Raw genomic sequence first — 17307 nt, 5'->3', positions numbered from 1 at the left:
ATTAAAATGAAGACTATCTTCTGGGATTGTTCAGTGAAACAGATATCTTGTCACTTTTTAAAATACTGGTGGAGTTTCTATCTCGCAGTCTTATGACAACGCAGTAATGATTCCTTCCAAACTGATAGACAGAGGCAAATACCAGGCCTACAGCAGCAGGCTTGCACGCTCGGTCCCTGAAGTAAAAGGTTACTAAGGCTCCTTCTCTCTGTTCTTTCCTGACTCGTAAGAGTTAAGACTGGTACTCTTGACCTCTTTTTTTATTTTTCCCTGTGAGATGTGAAGAGAGAAAGACTGATCTCACCAAATCATGCCCAATTAGTGAATTTTTGGAACTGGAACTGTAGTTAGCCTATTTCTAGGAAGTACTGTTCACCTCACTACTCTAGGTTTTTTCAGGAAGATTAGTTTTTATTACAACACCAAGTTGAAGGTTTTTGTTTTACTTTGTTTGGTTTGTTTTTTGAGCTATGTCAAGAGGGATGATTTTGTAGAGCTTGTTTTTTGTTGAGGGAGGTTGGAAAATATTTGTGTATGTGCTTTGAAGGACTTAATAGCTTATTTGGGGAACTTTTAAAAAATAATAGCTTAATTTGTTCTTTTTTTTTTAAGACCTTGTTCCTTTGCTGTCAGACCATATGCTTAATGTGTTCTGAAAATTTTGCTGTAAGTTTCCACCTTGCCGAGCTTTCTATAGAGCAATTCCCAATGCACAGTCATGCTCACAGGCAACTGTTCACACACGGCTGACTTGAAGGTGGCTTGTGGAGACTCCTTGCCCACTGAGTTTGAGATTGAGGGACCCAGGCTCAGAATATTGGAAACCTGAGACCACACTCTGCCAACCCAGGCTGGAAGGATCCAAGTGCCCTGCAATCTAAAACTTAAACTTCTCTCTGTCTTGAAGACAGTGTTTTTCTATGTCTTCTTTGGGAAAATGTCTATTCAGGTCCTTTGCCCATTTTTTCATCAGACTGTTTGCTTTTTGCTGTTGAGTTGTAAGAGTTCCTTATATATTTTGGATATTAACCCCTTATCAGATGTATAGCTTGCAGATATTTTAATCCCAATCTGTAGGTTGCTATTTCACTTTGTTGAATGTTTCCTTTGCGGTGCAGAAGCTTTTTTATTTGATGTAGTCCCACTGGTTTATTTTTGCTTTTGTTGCTTGAGCTTTTGGTGTCACATCCAAAAAATCATTTTGAAGGCTAATGTCAGGAGCTTTTTCCCTGTGTTTTCTTCTAGGAGTTTTATAGTCTCTGGTCTTACATTTCAGTCTTTAATCCATCTTGAGTTGCTTTTTGTGTATAGTGTAAGATGAGGGTCCAGTTTCATTCTTTTGCATGTGGATATTCAGTTTTCCCACATGCTGTCCTATTTATTGAAGAGGTTATCCTTTCCCGATTACATATCTTGACACCCTTGTTGAAAATCAACTGACCATTTATGCTTGGGTTTATTTCTGGGCACTTGACTCTCTCCAATGAGTCTATGTGTCTTTTTTTTATGCCAGTACCATACTGTTTGTAATATAATTTGAAATCAAGAAGTGTGATTCCTCCAACTTTGTTCTTCTTTCTCAAGATTGCTTTGGCTATTCGGAGTCTTTTGTGGTTCCATATGAATTTTAAGGTTGTTTTTTCTATTTCTACAAAAAATTTCATTGGAATTTTGTCAGAGATTACATTGAATCTGTATATCACTTTGGGTAGTATGGCTATTTTAACAATTTTAATTATTTTAATCGATGAACACAGGATATCTTTCTATTAACTTGTGTCTTTTTCAGTTCTTTTCTTCAATGTTTTATAGTTTTCAGTGTACAAATCTTTCACCTCCTTGATTAAATTTATTCCCAAGTATTTTATTCTTTCTTATGCTATCATAAATGAGATTTTTTTCTTGATTTCCTTTTCTGGTAGATCATTGTTGGTGTAAAGAGACACAACTGATTTTTGTATCTTGATTTTGTATCCTGCAGCTTCACCAAATTCATTTATTAGTTCTAACAGGTTTTTTGTGTGTGTGGAGTCTTTAGGGTTTCCTACATATAAAACCATGTCATTCGAAGAGATAATTTTACTTCTTAACTATTTGGATGTCTTTTACTTCTTTCTTTCTTTCTTCTGATCCCAAATTTCAGTGTTTTTTCATTTTCTCACACTGTGTGAAACTTGAATTTTGTTCTGAGGTGTAGGCACTAAGCCTATAAAATTCTGATTTAGAGTAGGAATCTGACAAACTTACTTTAAGAGTTAGAATTTGTTTTTATAACTTGATAGGAAGAAACTTAGTCTTACACAGAAGAGGAAGTGCTGTGTTTCTATTACACACAACAGCCAAATTGCAATGCTTTCTTGCACTTGTGCCCAGAATCCTAACTGTAACAAAATCCTTTTTTAAGAAATCAGACTTTTTTCTCACCTGTACATTCACACAAATATTTTTAGAACTTAACCAGATCCCCTCATGTGCCTAGCACATAATGTGTTATCCTTCCAAGGTGGAGAAAGAGGAACTAAACTAAAATCCCAAACCTCAAACTAGAGCCTGTTTACAGGCACTACTTGGGTTTATGTGGTAGGTTTGAACAGCAGAACTCACTGCTGCTATACAATAGAGCACATGAGTGGTGACCACATGTGGCAATACTGGCTACTATTCACTGAATGCCTATTATGTATCAGATCTTGTGTTGGGCAAGTTCAGCTATGTCCTTTCACAATATATGTTCATACAAATCACGTATCATTGTAAAGCTCTTTTTAATGACTATTAAAATTCATTTTCAAAGTATTAGATAGATTTTCTTCTTAGGTTTTTTTCAAAATGATTTCCAAAAGTGTGGGCTTCTAGGCCAAGAACTATCATTTTAGCTTTATATGCCCTCCGAATAATAGTTTACACACTACACACAATCAAAGTGCCATTTACTATAACTTTTCCATTTTGTGTATATTGCAAATAACAAAATAAAAACAAAATTGAATGATATATTGCACATAAATGATGACAATAAAAAGGGATAATCCAAAAACTTCAGAAAAGAATTGGTTGAATATGTAAAAGAAAATATGAAGTTATAAATACACCTGTCTTCCATATCAGGAGGATGAAAAGTCCAGCCATTCAAAAGGATTTTTATTGAAGCTAGGTTGATAAATTGAAATTCCCTGCTGGCAGGTGCATTACTACCAAGAACAGTTGAATGCATGGAAATTTTTAGGTGTTTGATGAAAAGACGTTCCTTTTAATTAAGCCATGATTTTGGGGTGTTACTGTAATAATTCCCACTGTTAAAAACCATTAATATAATCATCCATTCCTCTTGCACACACTGTTTATAGAGTGTGTAAATTAAGAAAACAGAAACAAATAGGCTAAGTAGGAATAATAAAGACACAGCATAATTCCAAGAAATGAATTCAGTTTGAGGAATCTTGTCAAGACACTCTTGACATAGGACGAACATACAGTAGGGAAAGTGTACATTACAACAGCTTATACTTACTAGCCACTTAGAGTTCCTTGGCTTCAGGAAATCTCTCTCAATTCTAGGGGAAGGGATTATAAGAGCTATTTTATTGCTCACACTTTTCTATATCTTCCAAATATTCTACAACAACAATGTATTATGTAGTTTTAAAAACAATATTTAAAAAGAAAACAAAGGGCACACATTTATAGGAGGTAAACCCATTTCAAAATTTTACACTCTGTAGTTCCAAGTAGTTGCAAAAAACCTAAGGTTACCCTTGGAACATAAGACATAATTATGTTATTTCTTTGTTGAGCCAGCAATAGGTGAGGATTATGCTTCCTGGTGGGTCTTCTCCAGGGCACTGAACTCTGGAAAATGCTGCGATTAGTGACATCTGTTCAGTATTGCCAGTTCCTGCTATCATTTCAGTTTTTGGCCTCGTCAGCTGCTGTTTTAGACTTGTGCCTTTGGTCCAAGATCATCAAATTCCCTTCACTTCAATGTTAAGAAACATTTGTTGAGTGCCACTTGCTGTCCTAGGCACTTAAATGCTTTTATAAAAATTCTTTTATGTATGTTACCTAATGTAATCCTCACAATCATGAGAAAACAAAGCTCAGAGAGTCAATAGAACATTTAAGAGCCCAGGGGTAATAATTATAACACCTAGGTTTATAGGCCTAGGTTTGAATGCTAGCCTATGTGGTTTTGAACAAATCACGTAGTTTAATCTATAAAATGGGGGTAATAATATCTCCCTCATAGTCTGGTCATGATGATTAAGCAAGATAGTTTATATAAAGTACTTAGCAGAGTCTTGATACATGTCTAATAGTAGTTGTCATTGTAGAACTTCCCAGGACCGCACAAGCAATAAGAAACAGAGCTCAGATTTGGACCTTGCTATTGTAATTCTAAATTCTATGTGAGTTCCCTGACAAAAGGCTAGGAATAGGGGCTTTCCTGGTGGCGCAGTGGTTGAGAATCTGCCTGCCAATGCAGGGCACACGGGTTCGAGCCTTGGTCTGGGAAGATCCCACATGCCGCGGAGCAACTAAGCCCGTGAGCCACAATTACTGAGCCTGCGCGTCTGGAGCCTGTGCTCCGCAACAAGAGAGGCCGCGATAGTGAGAGGCCCGCGCACCGCGATGAAGAGTGGCCCCCACTTGCCGCAACTAGAGAAAGCCCTCGCACAGAAACGAAGACCCAACACAACCATAAATAAAAAAATAAATAAATAAAAATTAAAAAAAGGCTAGGAATAGGGTTAGACTCATCTCAGAGGTGGGCGATAGGGTTGTATTTTTTAATATTCACCATGCAAACATGCCTGAGCCTGATTCCTCATGTGAAAATAAGAGTATTAATAACTACCTTGCAAATTTGCTCAGAGGATTAAACGTGACTAGGTACGCAAAGCCTTAACTTGGTTCTGGGCCACAGTGTGCCCTCAGTGTTAGCTTCTTTCTCTGTGCTCTGGGCAACAAGATTTTGGGGGGCACCTGGAGCACAGTACATGTGAATGACACAGGCTCCCGCTTGCCAAATGCACTGAGTGACAGTGTTGTGCAGAAATGTGGCTTAGAAGCAAACTGAATAACCCTGCATTCAAAGTTATTGATAATGGATTTTTTCTCGTAATTAGCTCTTTTTAAAAATTCTGAAAGGGCTTAATTCCCTTCAGAGCAGTGGTTCTAAAATCTATCTGCACATTGAAATCACTTAGGAACCTTTGACAAAGTATCTATTTCTAGGCCTCACCTGGATTAATTGAACCAGATTAGTTGAACCAGGCGTATTCTCAACCACTGCGCCACCAGGGAAGTCCCTGCATTGGGATTTGATTGCTTAGATAACGTCTCACAATTGTTTTCACTTAGTATAGAATATATACCACTCCATTATCTTGTGTTCAGCCATATCATAGAGCTTCTTCTACTTAGGACTATGGCCAGTTCTTTGTTTTGGTTTTCTCAAATTAAAAATCCTTGCATGTAGACAGGCAGCATGGTTTACAGGAGAGGCCTTGAGAATTAAAGTCCCAAGACCTGTATTCATCCTGCCTCACAGCTTAGCAGTAGCAAAGCCTTGACAAAGTCCCTTGACTATGTGGAACCTCAGTTTTCCAGCTGTCCATCCTATGTCTGAACCGTACCCTTTGTTTAGAGATGAAATCAAAATGAAAACGTGTACATCTATCTCTCAATTTCAGAGTAATTTACACATTTTGAGGAGAAAATAATAAAGAGATGAGTATTTTCAAAAATAATTAAATATGGACTTCCCTGGTGGCACAGTGGTTAAGAATCACCTGTCAATGCAGGGGACACGGGTTAGAGCCCGTGCTCCTCAACAAGAGAAGCCACCGCAATAAGAAGCCCGCGCACTGCATCGAAGAGTAGCCCCCGCTCGCCGCAACTAGAGAAAAGCTCGCGCGCAGCAACAAAGACCCAATGCAGCGCCCCCCCAAAGTTAATTAATTAATTAATTTTTTAAAATTAAGTAATTGATTTCAGAATAACATGGTTTAAACTTCTCTTCAAAATCTTCGGGTTTTCTGCTGGCCGGTAGTTTAGAAATGCTAAATAGAGAAGCAAACTTGGCACCACGTCATTCACAGCACAGGGAAGAGCCATTCCTCGGATATCTTTGGCCTTCCCAGTTGACAGGGGGCCAGGTGTAATTTACGTTTCCTGAGATTATGCTCTGTGAACATGTGTTTACTGAAGGTTTTTTCATTTTTAGGTTTAAACGAAACTGTGTCTGGAAAACATCAGATTTTACTTTAGGAAGGACATTAGGAGAAAAACAGAAAGAAGTTAGTCCCCTTGAAGTCCAAATTGAGGTCATTAGTCGTATTGAAAAAGGTTATTGTATATTAGTGTAGGCTACATGCTTTGCCTTTGGAAAAGAATGGTCAGGATTGTGCATGATAGTACCAAGTATGCCACTGAGTAAATCAAAGACGTTATCAACGAGAATACTTACAATGAAGAGAACAGAATAATGTAGTAGTTAATGGTCATTGACTAATGCATTTTCAGCTCAGCTGGACACTTCTGTACACTGTTTATATATTCAAATATATGTATTGATATGTGGTATACCACTTTTAACATATTTAACACTTTTCATATTTTCCCCGTAAATTATTTGCTTTTGATATTAAGAAGCTCCCCCCCCAAAAAAGATATGACAGTCCTTTATTTCCTTTCAACCTACCTTCTCTTTATTTCTTGTGGAGAAATTCATTTTAACATTTTGTATTACCTGTAAACTTTTGTGAGTTTAACCACAAAACTTAAGAGACAGGTACATATGAAAGTTCTTTGTAAATAATAAAGGGAAACACATGAATATTGTTATTTTCATTAGCCTTAAGACTTCTGGAATATGTCTTCTATACCTTTATAGGGAATATAAATGAGCCACTTGCTGTATAAATCCTAACATTACCCATGAAAGAAAGAGTCCAAGTTGGTCTTGAAGCTCAAGTGTAATTGGCCAATGCATTACCTGTTTACTTACCAAGCATTTCATTGATTTTCTTTCTGTCGTGGGTGCATACTAAAGTAAGACTATTACTGAGATTGAAAGTGCATCATCTTGTTGCTTTGTACTTGTCCTTAAATGCTTGTAAAATGCTGAACTTGTCTGGAATGTGAGCCTCTTGGCCAGCAAGGGGAGAGTGATTACTATTATACATGAGAGGCTGTTTCTTCCTTTGAGAAAGCTGGAAAATTCTGAGGTGGATTGTGACTTGTATTAGAATAGGGACGCTGCTTCAGGCTTTCCCTGTCACAGGACATGGGCTACTTGAAAACCAGAGCCAATCGTTAGAGCCGAGAAGGCTCCAGCCTAATACCAGGATGGCAAGTTATTTAGAAAGCAGCCCAACATTGTATACAATTGCATGTCTTGTAAAAGCCGTGCGTGCAGTTGTGTTTCTTAGCATACATGGAGAATTCATCCTTTCTACATTTTGACAGTTTAAAAATCACCTGGATTAATGTTCATATTAAATCATAATAATAACAATATATAAGGAAGATAAGATAAAAGGTATACTTACCCATGGGATTGTTTTTCAGTGGGATTGTTTGTTAAATGTTATTCAGTAAATAAATAAAAGGATGCTAGAAGTTGTACCCTAGGGATTTTCTTCTTTCAGGGGCTCTGAGTAACCCCACTGAGGCATTTTTAAGAGCCAGGATGAAAAGCCAGAGCTGGGGCACCATGCCAGTTCACAATGAAGAAAAGGATGTTCTTTATTTCTTGTTGAGGGCTGTCTCTTCTCCTCACCCTGGAAGAAGTCTGTACAACAGAAGTCAGCACGGCCATGCACTTGACACTTGGTATCTTGCCTTGGGACACCTGTCCTACCAGGTGCAGACTGGACCATTCACCACAAATGGCATTCCGTGTGGACTTTCATTAGGATGCTTCTAAATGTTCTTCATTAATGAAGTGGTGCCTTCCTGCATGGGTAGTTGGCAGGATGGCTCCAGCTAGCTCGAAGGCGACTTTTCAGTCAGTGTCTCTTCATCCCATGCAGCCCCATGTCTGCTGTCCTCACAATCTCAGCTCATGACTGAGAAATGTGCTGCTCCTAAAACTTCTCTGTGAACCAGTTGATACACCTTACAGCCAACCCCTGTCTTCTGGGCTTTGGAAAGAAGCAGACTGGTGGTGGAAGAGCCAGCTTCTGGTAAAAGCTGAGGTGTTGCTTCATCTCAAGGGCAGATCATAATTGTAACTCAAGCCGTTGGTTTGCAAAGAAACAAGCTAATTAGTGGCAGAACTAAAACTGGAACTGGCCCTGGAACCACTGGGAGCCATGACACTCTGGACAAGAGGTGAGGTAGGAGTCGGTGGCATTGCTGTGATGCTGTAGATGAGCCACCCTCCACCAGGGTTGCAGTTTCCCTTCACTCATCCAGGTGCTGCTGGAGCTCAGTAACTTTTCCAGAACTGTCCCCTTCAGTAAGTTGATGCTTCACCGAAGCTTGCCCCAATTCTTTTATCTTCTCCCTTTGGATATAAATATTTTTGTGAACAGCAAAATGTTTCTACTGATGTACAACTGTAGGTCACATGGCACTAGCTTTTATTCAAACCGGAAGGTTTCATGCTAGGACTGTAGCATTGTGTCATTACCTCAGTGGAGTCTTTTGTATCAATGTGAGAATTTTAATTTCACGCCCTGCAGACTTCATAGTCTTTTGTTCTCTCTCTGCCCCTGTTGTTGCATAAAGGGTAAACCCCTGTGTCACATTCATCTTAGGTTGAAAAAAGGTAGAGTTGATCCATTTGAGATCTCCAAACAAAGACAGATAAAAATCTGTTGGCAAAAAGCTTTTACTAAGACGAAAAAAAATGAATTATTTTCAGCTAATATGGCTTTCCATACAGATGAATACGGCCTGAAGGGACGAAAGAGGAAAAAGTCTCTTAGTTAACGTTGGCCACTGGTACTATTTCATTAGTACAGATTATCATGAATGTACTGACTGAAACACAAAGTACCCTCAAGTGTTTGGGTATCAAAAATAATCAGACTGGGGCCAAGATCTTTCTTTAGCTAGTCATTGCTGGCAAAGAAATCAAAATTTCTCCTTCACACAACTATTTATTTGAAAGAGAAAAGGAAACATTGTAGTAGAGGAAGCTGTCAGTATAAGGAAACGTCTGGAATAAGTTAATAGCAAACCAGGTGGAAACAAATCGGAACTTATTATTTAAATTGGATATTTGATTAAAACGAATTTTTTAGATGAAATAAAAAGCTTACCTCTGGAAGTTTTCCATATCAGAGGTTTAAGATCAAAGATATCACAGAATTAGAATTGTAGCTTAGTATCATAGATTATTTAACATTAACTTCTAAGAGATATATTCATTTAGCCTTTAAAAAAATTATGAAATACTGTGTGGCCTACAGTGAACTGTTTCAAATTTACTTTCTTGCCACCACCTGCAGCCTATAGTCCAGTCAAGTTTAACTACTGAATGAGATCAATTGGCTATGACACAGGCACCCAGCTCTCACTCCCTCATCATGCCAACTCTAATCCTTTTTATTTATTTATTTATTTATTTATTTATTCATTTATTTATTTTTGTAACCTTTTAGAGGGCTGTTGGATAGGGGCGAGGGGAGAGCCATTCAAGGATCTGTTTGCTGTTTTGTTTTGTTTTTTTGGTTTTTTTTAAATTTATTTATTTAATTTATTTATTTTTGGCTGCATTGGGTCATCTTTGTTGCTGTGTGCGGGCTTTCTCTAGTTGTGGCGAGCAGGGGCAGTGCAACGGGCTTCTCATTGCGGTGGCTTCTCTTGTTGCAGAGCACGGTCTCTAGGCATGCGGGCTCAGTAGTTGTGGCTCACGGGCTCAGTAGTTGTGGCGCACGGGCTTAGTTGCTCTGTGGCATGTGGTATCTTCCTGGACCAGGGCTCGAACCCATGTCCCCTGCATTGGCAGGTGGATTCTTAACCACTGCGCCACCAGGGAAGCCCTTGTTTCGTTTTTTAAAAGCAGCTTTATTGAGATATAATTCACAGATGATAAAATTTACTCCAGAGTGTATTTTTTTTTTAATTTTTGAATTTTATTTTATTTTTTTATACAGAAGGTTCTTATTAGTCATCAATTTTTTTTCTTTTTTTTATTTATGGTTGTGTTGGGTCTTTGTTTCTGTGCGAGGGCTTTCTCTAGTTGTGGCAAGCGGGGGGGCCACTCTTCATCGCGGTGCGCGGGCCTCTCACTATCGCGGCCTCTCTTGTTGCGGAGCACAGGCTCCAGACGCGCAGGCTCAGTAATTGTGGCTCACGGGCCCAGCTGCTCGGCGGCATGTGGGACCTTCCCAGACCAGGGCTCGAACCCGTGTGCCCTGCATTGGCAGGCAGATTCTCAACCACTGCGCCACCAGGTAAGCCCAGTCATCAGTTTTATCCACATCAGTGTATACATGTCAACCCCAATCGCCCAATTCATCCCACCACCACCACCACCCCCCTGCCACTTTCCCCCCTTGGTGTCCATACGTTTGTTCTCTATATCTGTGTCTCAATTTCTGCCCTGCAAACCGGTTCATCTGTACCATTTTTCTAAGTACCACATATATGCGTTAATATATCATATTTGTTTTTCTCTTTCTGGCTTACATCACTCTGTATGACAGTCTCTAGATCCATCCACATCTCAACAAATGACCCAATTTCGTTCCTTTTTATGGCTCAACAAATGACCCAATTTCGTTCCATTGTATATATGTACCACATCTTCTTTATCCATTCGTCTGTCGATGGGCATTTAGGTTGCTTCCAGGACCTGGCTATTATAAATAGTGCTGCAATGAACATTGGGGTACATGTGTCTTTTTGAATAATGGTTTTCTCAGGGTATATGCCCAGTAGTGGGATTGCTGGATCATATGGTAATTCTATTTTTAGTTTTTTAAGGAACCTCCATACTATTCTCCATAGTGGCTGTATCAATTTACATTCCCACCAACAGTGCAAGAGGGTTCCCTTTTCTCCACAGCCTCTCCAGCACTTGTTGTTTGTAGACTTTCTGATGATGCCCATTCTAACTGGTGTGAGGTGATACCTCATTGTAGTTTTGATTTGCATTTCTCTAATAATTAGTGATGTTGAGCAGCTTTTCATGTGCTTCTTGGCCATCTGTATGTCTGCTTTGGAGAAATTTCTATTTAGGTCTTCTGCCCATTTTTGTATTGGGTTGTTTGTTTTTTAATATTGAGCTGCATAAGCTGTTTATATATTTTGGAGATTAATCCTTTAACCGTTGATTTGTTTGCAAATATTTTCTCCCATTCTGAGGGTTGTCTTTTGGTCTTGTTTATGGTTTCCTTTGCTGTGCAAAAGCTTTTAAGTTTCATTAGGTCCCATTTGTTTATTTTTTTTAATTTCCATTACTCTATGAGGTGGATCAAAAAAGATCTTGCTGCAATTTGTGTCAAAGAGTGTTCTTCCTATGTTTTCCTCTAAGAGTTTTATACTGTCCAGACTTACATTTAGGTCTCTAAACCATTTTGAGTTTATTTTTGTGTATGCTGTTAGGGAGTGTTCTAATTTCATTCTTTTACATGTAGCTGTCCAGTTTTCCCAGCACCACTTATTGAAGAGACTGTCTTTTCTCCATTGTATACCCTTGCCTCCTTTGTCATAGATTAGTTGACCATAGGTGTGTGGGTTTATCTCTGGGCTTTCTATCCTGTTCCATTGATTTGTATTTCTGTTTTTGTGCCACTACCATACTGTCTTGATTACTGTAGCTTTGTAGTATAGTCTGAAGTCAGGTAGTCTGATTCCTCCAGCCCCGTTTTTTTCCCTCAAGACTGCTTTGGCTATTCGGGGTCTTTTGTGTCTCCATACAAATTTTAAGATTTTTTGTTCTAGTTCTGTGAAAAATGCCATTGGTTATTTGATAGGGATTGTATTGAATCTGTAGATTGCTTTGGGTAGTATAGTCATTTTCACAATATTGATTCTTCCAATCCAAGAACATGGTATATCTCTCCATCTGTTGGTATCATCTTTAATTTCTTTCATCAGTGTCTTATAGTTATCTGCATACAGGTCTTTGGTCTCCCTAGGTAGGTTTATTCCTAGGTATTTTATTCTTTTTGTTGCAGTGGTAAATGGGAGTGTTTCCTTAATTTCTCTTTCAGATTTTTCATCATTACTGTATAGGAATGCAAGAGATTTCTGTGCATTAATTTTGTATCCTGCAGCTTTACCAAACTCATTGATTAGCTTTAATAGTTTTCTGGTGGCATCTTTAGGATTCTCTATGTATAGTATCATGTCATCTGCAAACAGTGACAGTTTTACTTCTTCTTTTCCAATTTGTATTCCTTTTATTTCTTTTTCTTCTCTGATTGTCATGGCTAGGACTTCCAAAACTGTGTTGAATAATAGTGGCGAGAGTGGACATCCTTATCTTGTTCCTGATCTTAGAGGAAATGTTTTCAGTTTTTCACCATTGAGAATGATGTTTGCTGTGGGTTTGTCATATATGGCCTTTATTATGCTGAGGTAGGTTCCCTCTATGCCCACTTTCTGGAGAGTTTTTTGTCATAAATGGGTGTTGAATTTTGTCAAAAGCTTTTTCTGCATCTGTTGAGATGATCATGTGGTTTTTATTCTTCAGTGGTGTATCACATTGATTGATTTGCATATATTGAAGAATCCTTGCATCCCTGGGATATATCCTACTTGATCATGGTGTATGATCCTTTTAATGTGTTGCTGTATTCTGTTTGCTAGTACTTTGTTGAGGATTTTTGCACCTATATTCATCAGTGATACTGGTCTGTAATTTTGGTTTTTTGTAGTACCTTTGTCTGGTTTTGTTATCAGGGTAATGGTGACCTCATAGAATGAGTTTGGGAGTGTTCCTTCCTCTGCAATATTTTGGAAGAGTTTGAGAAGGATGGGTGTTAGCTCCTCTCTAAATGTGTGATAAAATTCACCTGTGAAGCCATCTGGTCCTGGACTTTTGTTTGTTGGAAGACTTTTAATCACGGTTTCAATTTCATTACTTGTGATTGGTCTGTTCATATTTTCTATTTCCTCCTGGTTCAGTCTTGGAAAGTTATACCTTTGTAAGAATTTGTCCATTTCTTCCAGGTTGTCCATTTTATTGGCGTAGAGTTGCTTGTAGTAGTCTCTTAGGATGCTTTGTATTTCTGCAGTGTCTGTTGTAGCCTCTCCTTTTTCATTTCTAATATTATTGATTTGAGTCCTCTCCCTCTTTTTCTTGATGAGTCTGGCTAATGGTTTATCAATTTTGTTTATCTTCTCAAAGAACCAGCTTTTAGTTTTATTGATCTTTGCTAATTTTTTCTTTGTTTCTATTTCATTTATTTCTGCTGTGATCTTTATGATTTCTTTCCTTCTGCTAACTTTGGGGTTTGTTTGTTCTTCTTTCTCTAGTTTCTTTAGGTGTAAGGTTAGGTTGTTTATTTGAGATTTTCTTGTTTCTTGAGGTAGGCTTGTATTGCTATAAACTTCCCACTTAGAACTGCTTTTGCTGCATCCCATAGGTTTTGGATTGTCATGTTTTCATTGTCATTTGTGTCTAGGTATTTTTTGATTTCCTCTTTGATTTCTTCAGTGATCTCTTGGTTATTTAGTAATGTATTGTTTAGCTTCCATGTGTTGGTGTTTTTTACGTTTTTTTCCCTGTAATTGATTTCTAATCTCATAGCGTTATGGTCAGAAAAGATGCTTGATATGATTTTAATTTTCTTAAATTTACTGAGGCTTGATCTGTGACCCAAGATGTGATCTATCCTGGAGAATGTTTTGTACGCACTTGAGAAGAAAGTATAATCTGCTGTTTTGGATGGAATGTCCTATAAATATCAATTAAATCTATCTGGTCTATTGTGTCATTTAAAGCTTGTGTTTCCTTATTAATTTTCTGTGTGGATGATCTGTCCATTGAGTGAGGTGTTAAAGTCCCCCACTATTATTGTGTTACTGTCGATGTCCTCTTTTCTAGCTGTTAGCAGTTGCCTTATGTATTGAGGTGCTCCTATGTTTGGTGCATTTATATTTATAATTGTTATATCTCCTTGGATTGATCCCTTGATCATTATATAGTGTCCTTCCTTGTCTCTTGTTACATTCTTTATTTTAATGTCTATTTTATCTGATATGAGTATTGCTACTCCAGCTTTCTTTTGATTTCCATTTGCATGGAATATCTTTTTCCATCCCCTCACTTTCAGTCTGTATGTGTCCCTAGGTCTGAAGTGGGTCTCTTGTAGACAGCATATATATGGGTCTTGTTTTTGTATCCATTCAGCAAGCCTGTGTCTTTTGGTTGGAACATTTAATCCATTCACCTTTAAAGTAATTATTGATATGTATGTTCCTATGACCATTTTCTTAATTGTTTTGGGTTTGTTTTTGTAGGTCCTTTTCTTCTCTTGTGTTTCCCACTTAGAGAAGTGCCTTTAGCATTTGTTGTAGAGCTGCTTTGGTGGTGCTGTATTCTCTTAGCTTTTGCTTGTGTGTAAAGCTTTTGATTTCTCCATCGATTCTGAATGAGATCCTTCCGGGTAGGGTAATCTTGGTTGTAGGTTCTTCCCTTTCATCATTTTAAGTATATCATGCCACTCCCTTCTGGCTTGTAGAGTTTCTGCTGAGAAATCAGCTGTTAACCTTATGGGAGTTCCCTTGTATGTTTTTTGTCATTTTTCCCTTGCTGCTCTCAGTAATTTTTCTTTGTCTGTAACTTTTCCCTATTTGATTACTATGTGTCTCAGCATGTTTCTCCTTGGGATTATCCTGTATGGGACTCTCTGTGCTTCCTGGACTTGGGTGGCTATTTCCTTTCCCATGTTGGGGAAGTTTTTGACTATAATCTCTTCAAATATTTTCTTGGGTCCTTTCTCTGTCTCTTCTCCTTCTGGGACCCCTATAATGCGAATGTTGTTGCGTTTAATGTTGTCCCAGAGGTCTCTTATGCTGTCTTCATTTCTTTTCATTCTTTTTTCTTTATTCTGTTCCACAGCAGTGAATTCCACAGTTCTGTCTTCCAGGTCACTTATCCATTCCTCTGCCTCAGTTATTCTGCTATTGATTCCTTCTAGTGTAGTTTTCATTTCAGTTATTGTATTGTTCATCTCTGCTTGTTTGTTCTTTAATTCTTCTAGGTCTTTGTTAAACATTTCTTGCATCTTCTCGATCTTTGCCTCCATTCTTTTTCCTAGGTCCTGGATCATCTTCACTATCATTATTCTGAATTGTTTTTCTGGAAGGTTGCCTATCTCCACTTCATTTGTTTGTTTTTCTGGGGTTTTATCTTGTTCCTTCATCTGGTATATAGCCCTCTGCCTTTTCATCTTGTCTATCTTTCTGTGAATGTGGTTTTTGTTCCACAGGCAGGATTGCAGTTCTTCTTGCTTCTGCTGTCTGCCCTCTGGTGGATGAGGCTATCTAAGAGGCTTCTGCAAGTTTCCTGATGGGAGGGACTGGTGGTGGGTAGAGCTGGCTGTTGCTCTCTGCTGATTCGTTTTTAAAGAAACTGACACCAGTGAATTGGCTATAATTGCTTAAGCACCTGTGCTTACTTGGGACAATTGTGGTGGAATATATATCTTTAAAAGTGATATTTTAAACCACCTATAATCCATCTACCCACTGTTAATAGTTTAGTATTTGGTATTTTTCCTTCCAATCCTTTTTTTTTCTTTCACTTCTTATATACTTCTCTTTTTTTTAGACTAACTCTTTCTAAATTGTGAAATATCTGGAAGTTTAAAAAGCAAAACTCTTCTTTGTGTTAACCATTCCATGAATAAATAAGAAAGAGGTAGGCGAGAATTAGCAGTGCTAAATAAAAGTGCGTAGAAAGACCTGTTAGCAAGGTTGATTGTTGGAATGAGAATGTACATGTTTCTCTCATAAGTTATCTTAGGGATGCTACAATGTGATTGTGTTTCCAATAAAACTTCTCTCCTTTTTTCTTCTTTATTGGATCTATACACAAATTTAATCAGTATAAATCACTGCTATAAAACGTATGGTATATTCTAAACATGACTCCCATGTCTACCTTTTAGATGAGAAAAATGTGTATTAAAGTTAAATCACACAATTAGAATGAATTTCTTTGTAGAGGAAAAAAAAGTGATTAAATGTAATCTTCCTGGTTAGGAGTAATGTGAGACAAAGGTGTTTGCTGGAGGATACCATTCCTATTTGCCAGTCGCCATTCTGTTTTGTCAGTTTTCAGAAGCAGAGGCAGCTTTGGCAAGCCATATTGCTTTACCTTCCAGGCATCTGGAGTTTGAGCTAAGAAAGAATATTATTGTCTTGCTCTGAGCCTCTCTTAAGACACCAAAGTAAGGTTGGATTTCACCTTAGCATACCCCATTTATGTATTCTTTTACTTCCTTCCTTCCATTTTATCATTAACTTTGACCCAAACAACGGACGTCAGGTTCAGTTAGTATGCTGGCTCCATGCCAGCTCTAATGAGCCAGGAGATCCTGGCCTTCCCATCAGTCTTCATCAGTTTCAGTCTTTCTTACTGACACCTTTTGTATTTCAATATCAAATTTATTGTGCTTTTCCTTGTCATCCAATTTTCTAAATTCTTCCAGACTGGGGTAGATAGTTGATTTGTCTGGGTCTTGTTACTGCCGGAGCCAGTGGCTTCCCCAGTCTTGGTAATGCTCTGTCAAAACTCTGGTTTCTTCCTCATCAATTTCTGCTTTTTCCATTCTATGTTTTTACAACAACTGAAATATTTTCACCCTATTTTGTTTTCTCCTCTGTTGACTCCCCTTCCTTGCCTCTCTTTCTACTGAATCATTCTAATTTTCCTAGCATCAGTAAAGCCCATTGAAAGAAGTTAGAACAGTAAATCAGACATAGTTTCTTGCACTATTTCTTATCCATACCTGCCTCCCCACCACCCCCCAGTAACAAAGCAATATGGGAAGAACATTAGATGTACTCTAATCACATCTCTTATGGTGGTCTGGGTCACAGGCATCTTCATTAGGAGAACATCCTGCTTACAGTAACGCCAGTCCAACACGACTTGCATTCACAGCATATCAGCTGCTGCACCAGTGGTGTTCCATTTAGTAGGGGAGTTGGGCAATTGCCTTTTTCAGGATACACGCTGTGTACTGTTGTTGCCTTTAGTCACCCCAAAAAGCTGGATGTTCCCCCATCTCTAATTTTCATCCAAGCCGTAACAGACTGTGACTAATTGGGGGTCATATATTAACCAATATATGCCTCTTTATGCAGCTGTGTCCAGAATTAGGGAAACAGTCT

General features: G+C 38.2%; 1 protein-coding gene across 17 annotated transcripts in view; it reads left to right on the top strand.

The window, feature by feature from the left end:
- The window catches only part of KIAA1328, a 382354-nt gene that overhangs the window by 317051 nt on the left and 47996 nt on the right, over window positions 1-17307 (top strand). The window contains exon 10 of one of the 17 annotated variants that reach the window (XM_082354294.1): window positions 16174-16269. The exons of the other annotated variants lie outside the window; for them this stretch is intronic. Within the exon in view, the coding sequence (XP_082210420.1) occupies window positions 16174-16269 (96 nt within the window). The remainder of the gene's footprint in view (window positions 1-16173; window positions 16270-17307) is intronic. 17 annotated transcript variants of the gene reach the window in all.

Source organism: Balaenoptera borealis (assembly GCF_965194805.1).
Source record: "Balaenoptera borealis genome assembly, chromosome: 14".
Taxonomy (NCBI): Eukaryota; Metazoa; Chordata; class Mammalia; order Artiodactyla; family Balaenopteridae; genus Balaenoptera; species Balaenoptera borealis.
This window is presented reverse-complemented; position numbering and strand designations above follow the sequence as displayed.